The sequence below is a fragment of the Sceloporus undulatus genome, chromosome 2 (genome assembly GCF_019175285.1).
Source record: "Sceloporus undulatus isolate JIND9_A2432 ecotype Alabama chromosome 2, SceUnd_v1.1, whole genome shotgun sequence".
In the NCBI taxonomy this organism is placed as follows: domain Eukaryota; kingdom Metazoa; phylum Chordata; class Lepidosauria; order Squamata; family Phrynosomatidae; genus Sceloporus; species Sceloporus undulatus.
The window spans coordinates 256,277,493-256,285,855 of NC_056523.1; the positions used below are offsets into that span (position 1 = coordinate 256,277,493).

Genomic DNA, 8,363 nt, shown 5'->3' on the forward strand with positions numbered 1-8,363 from the left:
CTTAGAAACTGTGGTTAGTTACTACTCTAATAGCTGACCTAGACATTTGCACCCAGACCTTTCTATTTGCCTGGAAATGAACCCACCAAAAGTGGAGAAGTGGAATTGACCCCTGAATTCTCAAGGACAGGCAACCCTTTGCACATCATACACAATTCATTTGTGGGTTAATACAAGATTGTTTGGGCTTGGATCCTTACATTGAAGAAGTCCCAAATAAGGCTGGTCATAGTTGTGTCCAGTGGGCTGCATGAAGTCCCCCCTCCCTTTTTTTACCCACACATACACCCAGAACATGCCCAAAGCCACTGGACAACCTCACTACACACTTTTAAAAATATATCAGATTCAAAATTGCCTGACAATCACCAAAACGGTGGTTAAAATGCACCAAAAATTTCAGTTTGATATTATTTACCATCCATAACATAGCTCTATGGAATTCTGGGATTTGAAATTTTGTAAAATATTTATCCTTCTCTGTCAGACAGTTCTAGTACCACAGCAAGCTACAAATCCCAAGAGGAATGAGTAATGGCAGTTAAAGCAATGTCAAACCGCATTACTTCTGCAGTACAGATGCAGCCTCAGTGAGGATGAGTACACTAAAATATAAATACATAGTGTAACTTTTTTTTTAAAAAAACTACCTTTATCAGAAATAAAGATAGCGAAATATACTTGTCAGGAAATGACATTGGTGTGGCCCCTAGGGGGAGCTGTTGTGCAGATAATTTGGAGCTCCAGTGGCAGCTAATGTGTCAGCATTCAAAAAGGGCATCATCGGAATGTTGATGCAACTGTCAACTGTCAGTTCTCAACTGTCACTGAGAGAGAGAGAGACAGTTGGTGCCTGAGAGTGGGCTATGTCTGTTACTGAGAGGCAGTGAGATGGTTGTGTGTTAATGTGGCTGCCTCAGAGGTTGTGTTATTGTTGGTTGGTGTAAATAGTGTGTATTAGAGACGGATGTCCAATACACTGTGTATATCTATGTTATAAATACTGCAAAGGAAGATTAAAGCCCTCGTTTAGAGTGAAGACTTGTAAGAGTCATAGGCGGGTTATAGACCGCCATTTCGGACGTCCTCAGGACGTCCCATTTTAAAAAAGGGGTGTCTCTTCTAGACGCCCCTTTCCCTATCACAGACTCAGTCCGTGACAAATGGCAGCGGCCGTTCCACACGGCCGCCGCCATGTTTACATCTTGGACGCATAGTGTCCAGATGGGTCGCGGCGGTTATGACGTCGCGGGTGCGCCATGGGCGCCTCGCGATGTCATAACGGCGCCGCAGGAAGAAGCTCCATTTTGGAGCTTCTTTTTTGCTCCACGAGGGAGTCGCGCGGTTTGTATGCTGCGACTCCCTCGCAGAGCAAAGAGCAGCGGCGGTCTGTAAAACGCCATTATTAGTTGAAGACATCTTCACAGATTCCTTCTTCTTGGCGTCCTGTCGACGTGGTTGAACTCTGCAGGTGGTCGTGGTGGACACTGCGCATCATTTCCATACGCCCCAACAAGGGTTATGGGCGCAGCACATGAGCCACAACAATACTCACGTCAGATTCAGGCTAAATGCTAACCTTCAACAATTATCTTTGCAAATAATTTTGCTTCTTATCCATAATGGTTTTTAAATATTCTTTAAAATTCATCCCCCTCGTCTGCATTTGTCTGAAACACGTCTCAAAAATGTTATCATGTCTTAAGCATGATAAATGCAATCTTATATGAATCTATTCAGATGTAAGCGCCTGTGAGTTCGCTGGGGCTTAATTTCAAGTAAATATAGGATTGTAGCCTCGATTCTTAAGAATTATACTTTCCAATCTGAGGCTGTTATCTTGTGTAACCTTACATATTTCTTGAAAATGGGGGTTTACATATCCATTCTATTTGTTGACTGATAAATTTAGTTTTATCCCACTTATTTGATTTTAAAAATAAGCAACTTGGGTAGATATCAAGGCCATTGCAATCAACAGGATATACACAAACGTAATTGTGTGCTGTCTTGGAGATAACACGTTTAAAAATATCTGCAACTTGACATGTTTATACCAAGAGAAATCAAGAATAAAAGCACTGTGTTAATAATTTCATTACAATAAATATTTTGGCCCTTGGTAATTAGGCAGCCAGCATGGTTTGAGTGTTGAACTATGATTCTTGGAGACCAGAGTTCGAATCCGCACTGAGTCATAAAATCTACTGGGTGACTTTGGACAACTCACACCCTCTCAGCCTAAGAGGATGGCAATGGCAAACCTCCTCTGAAGAAAATTGTCAAGAAAACAGCAAAACAACAACCATTGTGATAGGATGGCCTGAGGGTCACCATAAGTCAGAAATGACCTGAAGGCACACAACAGCAACAGCAAAACAACAACCATTGGTAGTTGCACAATCCAAGCGAATTGTTCTTCATTCTGTCTTTAAAAGAAAAATGTGTGCTTTATAAAGATGGACAGGTGAAGAGTGTATGGGTGCTTACATATGCGGGGGTATGTGTACTATGAGTGTGTGATTGCTGACATGTTTGTCCCTAATTTAGGTCTAGAGCTCTTCCAGATACATCTTAAAAGTGTGAGTTCTCACAATATAAGACTTTGGGTTTGGCTGGCTTTTTCCAGTTTTTGACACCATCTTTTTGGCTCTGCACTATGGCTGCATCCACACTTTAGAAATAATCCAGTTTGACACTACTTCAACTGCCATGGCTCCATGCTATGGAAATCTGGGAAATGTAGTTTTGTGAGATATTTAGCCTTCTCTGTCAGAGAACTCTAATGCCACAACAATCTACAATTCCCAGAATTCTATAGCACTGAGCCATGGCAGTTAAAGTGGTGTTAAACTGGATTATTTCTGCAGTTCGGATGCAGCCTAAGACTCTTTCAAAGGTTTTGTAAAATAGGGATGTGGTTTGCTGAGGTAGTCCTATGGTTTGAAAGGAAAATTATCCTTTCTCTCTCAGGTTTTTGTTTTGCTTTGTTTTGTTTTTAAATAGCACTACAGTGCACATGTACTATTTCTCTACAGATGGACTGCTGCACCATAACAGTGCTTCTCGGGTACTAGGGGACCAGCAATTTTTTCCCCCTCAGTGTGCTAGAGACCAATACTATATTTGTGCCCATAGAAGCTCTCCAGAGACCAGCAGCTTGAGAAACCGACATCAGTCTATAGACCACCACATTGAGTAGCTCTGCACTATAGAACTATGACTCTAAAAACAAAGGGGGGAAAAAAGGAAGAGAAGAAGATACATTTTTCTTCTGGTGGTTTTGAAATTAAAAAGAAACCCACTCAAGGGTGGGAATAAAATGTTGCTGCCGATGCTGGAAATTGCCACAAAATAGTCAGGGATCACAAAAAAAAAAGTTATTTGAATATTTAAAAGAAATAAACATGAGTACAACAGCAGCAATTATGGCAACCTCCAAACACATTTGCTCTGTTTGAAAAAGACCCCTCATTCATAGCTGACTAGTCATACATGTCCCCTGAAATTCATGATATGTACACTCCATTTCATCATAAGACACATCACTTTAGTGGATCTGGATGAACATTCCTGATGTCGGCAAAGATGTACATCCACATTGATATCAGGCATGTGTGTTGAATATTTTTCTACATTCTCTTACATCGTGGGAAGTAGTATCCTTGCATTGCAAAAAACATTCTAGGTGCCTGAAAGAAAATACTGGAATGGGCCTTATTTAAAATTCCAGTTACTGTAAAACTATTGGGAACAGGAGTAAAAAACATTTGTCGCAAATGTTTATTTGCTTCCAACTCACCCTTCTTGGCTAATATTAAAACTGATCAGTAGCAGACAATGGAAAACTAGGAATCAGGTAAGAACATCACATTCTCTCTTTCTCTACTCTCATGAAATATACGACCAGAAACAAATTAAAAACACTGGAAATTGTCATAAGCTGATACGAGGCCTATTCCTCTTTGTGTTGAATAGCTGTGGCAAGAGAACATCACCATCAAGGAGGAATCTCAATAGCCCTGACGCAATTCACATAACCAGTCAAATGAAGTCAAGGAAAGTGCAGCCCATCACTTCCTACCATTAATATCAAGGAAACCAACAATGTATTGTCATACAACCTTCTTGATATGTTTATACCTCTTTCCTTGAAAACAGAGAACATAAAGTTCTCTCTGTTTTTGACAATTTTCCCTCACATATCCCACAATGAATATTTTCATAAAATCACAGAATCTTAGAGTTGGAAGGGACCACAAAGGCCACCTAGTCTAAACCGCTGCCATGCAGGAATACACAACTAAAGCACTCCTGAAAGGTAGCCATCCAACCTCAGTTTAAAGACCTCCAGAGAAGAAAAGTACAGCTTGCTGTGTGACGCAGTCTATTTCCACTGTAGAACAGTTCTTACAGTGCAGAACCTCTTCCTTATGTTTAGGTGGACTCTCTTTTCTTGTAATTTGCATTTGTCTAGGGTTTTGCAGAGGGAAAATAACATCACAGTCCAGTATTTAATTCCATGTAGTGCACCTCTGTGATAAATTTAAAAAGCAAACAAACAGGAAAATATAATCAAAACAGATAGTATCTTTTAGATTTTTAAGGTACTGTGATTGTGTCCATTTTCCATGGTAGATTAGGGTGAGTGGGGCATCATGAAAGCTTATTTCACTGTGATGTAATGTCAGATTGCGTTCTTCTCTTTCCAGTCACTGGAAAGAATTGACCATTTTCTGGGCAGAATTTTCGTTCCTATAAACAGATACAATTTACTGTATATAACATATATTAACTATAAGCTACTTTATTCTTTTATCACTTGTAAAATTATAGCAGTTTTAGTGGTGAATAATGGACTGGCATGATATTGGATGGTACTGACATGATGAACACGCAGCAAGATATAACAGTCTAGCATAGTTCAAGATGCCCTAATATTCTGTATTGCCATGACATTTCTACCCTTTTGGTGTATATTGTCTATGAATTGTTTTGACATTTTGATTGGGCATCACATTTAAAATATTAAAAAATTATCCTATTTTTTAAAAATGAGAATTACCATTTCTGCTCTTGTGTTGCAAATTTTGTAGTTATCACATTTAGAGAGAAAATTTCAGAAATATGGAACGAAGAGAACATATGACTTTAGAATTATTTTTAATTAGGTGTTCATAATTAGTAGAGAAACAGAATAAAGACTTATACTATATAAAGTCCATCCACTTCCACATCTGTTAACTAGCCAGTGCACTGTGCTCTCAATAGGTCATTGTTACATGGCTTAACCATTGATAAACTGTTCATATATCATTGGAATGTGTAATTTCCTTCATATTGTTAATACCGAATGGGTCACATACCAGTCACTAATGCTCTTGTATTCGTGTTGTGTTCTTTGCCTATAGCACTGCCCCTTTTCAAGTACTCAAGAACCTAACAGCTAAATGTCAGTATGCATATTAGGAATCTAAAATAACCATAGATAAGGGAGGGGGGAATGTTATCTCAACAAAAGCACTATTTTTTTCCTACTAGCAATAGCATTTGAATCAAGAAATACACACATTGGTCATGTTTTTGTAGTCAAGATGAATGTTTTGAGCAAGATTTTCTTGAGCAGAAAATTAATAAAACAGTTACAAAGAACAGCTACACTAAAGATGAATATAAAATTACACACTTTTTATTTTCAAATAGCACATAACTTGTTCTGAAACAAGCATTGATGATGATCTTACTTCATTTTACATGCCATCGTCAGTTTGATTCTTGAGGAGGATCATAGCCCTCATTTAAATATGATTCTTAACTAAGCCACTTGTTGTATCTACCATGATTAAACAATCACCACGTCCTCCATACCGGTTAAAAGCACACTATTAAAACATATTTAACAAGATAGTTGAAATAAAATTATAGTCATGGAATTTCAACTAAAGGAAGGTTAAAGGTATGCACAATATAGCAGTGCTTAGAATGCCGTGAATTTTTGTTTAAAATCAAGAACGTTTTGTATAAAATAAAATAAAAATTCTTCTGCTTAATCCTTCGTGGTACAGCACATTAATGTTTCTTAGTTAGGGGACTAAGAATGTATATGTTCCCAGTGTTAATTCTTCAGTTGATTAGCTTAGTACACACTGAAATCTCTCATTGCAACAAAAGAAGCCATCAACCACACCTTAAAGCCTTACATTCTACCTGGTCAGAATGTATCTGAAGAACACTGAAATATTCACTCAGTTAACATTTCACTGAAAGAACATTGAACACTGGTGTATTTCTAACCATAGTGTGCTACAGATACACCAGGGGCTGTTTTTGGTATTTTGGGAGGGGGATTGCTGTGCACCTAAACTATCAGTACTGAGAAAAAGAAATGCTGTTAAAGTGGCTGAAAGCCTGTTATGTAAAACAAGACTGCATTTGTCTGTATCGCTTTGGGGGGAGAAAAGACTCATGTTTGCAAAATAAGACACATTCTGAAAGTTGTGGGTTTCCACAAATCCCCAGTGTATGAACACACTGTCAAAACATGCAAATCAAACACACACACACACACGAGGTTTATATTAATCATAAAAGTGTCAGAATGACCACATCTATAACAAGGTAAATTAAATACATTAGAAATCAATATGTACAATATACTTGTACTGTTTTGAGAAAGGAGAAAAACCAAAAGACCTTTGTTTTAAAAACATTCCTTTCCCACCGGTTTAAATCCTTCTAACTGCCAGCAAATCAGCAGGCATGTTTCCATAATTAAAACAAATTAACATGGATTTCTGACAATGTCTTTCTGCACTTAACAGTCTTTACAAGACTTTCAGAAATGAAACGTCAAATAGAAATCTTTCCAGCCTATCCAGCCAGCTGTTGAAACAAGAAAACATACATATATGATATATTCCCCCCCACTGATTAGAAGAAGAGAGTAGAAGGAAAGCCGACCAACCTTCACAATGTACGTCACTCCTGGTCCCAGGATCTTCTCATTTGAATGCAGCCACCCTTGGGAGGCTTTGCTGGCAATGCTGCTGCTACCTTGATTCCAGTCTTCTCCTCCCAAGTGCATTTCCTCTGACCATGTTTTTTTCCCTGTACTCATGTTGCTCTTGTCCTGCTGAGAAGACGGAGTGGCAGAGACAAGGTTACATGAGTTGTCTGAAGCCTCTGCTGCTGAGCTACCCTGCAACTTGGAGACAGCAAGCTCCTTCACTGCAGAGGAGAGGTTCTTGATGCCCAAAAGGCTGCCTGTATGGGAGAGTTTCAAGTGGGACACTTTATGCATAAGAGTGCACAAGGTGGTGGATCCATCTTGGTCCTTCTGGAGAATCTCAGGTGAGGCCAGATATGGTGATGGCGTCGGAGTTGTATCAATTGATGAGACCTTGCTGTTCATGGACAAATTGTGGAAAAGATCATCCACCGATGTCACCGAATCATTCCTGAAGCGGTTATACTTGGTGCGTTGAAGCATGCCCTTCTATCTGGAACCTTGCATATGTTCTGTCAAACCAGAGATTTCCTGGGCTAACATAGCAGATAATTCAGAATATCAAAGGTCAACATTAAACACTTACTTATAGGGGAGCAGGTTGGTTTTTAAAACCAAATTTTAAAGAGATTTTGCTTGAGGTTCCATGATGAGGCTACGTGAAGCGATAGTTTTCTGTGCAAGAGAAAGATTCCATTCCTGCTCAGAGCAGCCAAGTCTCTCACAGCAAAAGCATGACTCACACAAATGAGAAGGACCCTTTTCAACAAAAGGCTCAGTGAACGCTGCAAATCACTTCCTGTAGGGAAAAAAATCCACCCACTTACAGCACACCACCACCAATCAATTCTCAAATTTCCCTTTCCTATCTTAAATAGGCATGTTGTCCTCAGATTTCCTTCCTATTCCCTACACACCTTGCTTTGGAACCATAAGTGAATGCCTGCAATGGCTCTAAGTAACTGCGTTAACTTTTTTTTTTGGCCATCCCAGCTATTTCTATCCTATTCCTATCACTCTATAAACTGTGCCGTGATTAGAAAGGAATACTGTACCAAACATAAAGCCCGAGAAACTTCAGCTTACAAATACCTGAAAAGGCTTCCAGACAACCAAACTACGCAGTAGCATTCTACATTCAATGTCAGGTGAGAAAACTGAACAGTAATGAATCTGGGAGATTTCTTTCAGGAAAGCCAGGCATCCTTAAAAACTATGTTTTTCCTTTCCTAGTTCTTGCCTATAGAAACACCACACCACAGTTTTAGGTTTGTTTGTTACATTACAACCTGGTTTTGCTTTTTCTACTGCCAAAGTAAGTTCATTACAAATTCACATGAAAAGGGTAGGACTGAAA

At 39.0% G+C, this 8,363-nt stretch overlaps 1 protein-coding gene across 2 annotated transcripts in view; it reads right to left on the bottom strand.

The window, feature by feature from the left end:
- Positions 1 to 8,058, bottom strand: part of SHC3 (SHC adaptor protein 3) — a 60,279-nt gene extending 52,221 nt beyond the window's left edge. The window contains exon 1 of one of the 2 annotated variants that reach the window (XM_042453888.1): positions 6,965 to 8,058. In XM_042453888.1, the coding sequence (XP_042309822.1) occupies positions 6,965 to 7,489 (525 nt within the window). In that variant the 5' untranslated portion in view covers positions 7,490 to 8,058. Of the gene's footprint in view, positions 1 to 650; positions 731 to 6,964 lie in introns of those variants that run through there. The other variant, XM_042453889.1, reaches the window with a different exon arrangement.
- Positions 8,059 to 8,363: the final 305 nt, after the last annotated feature.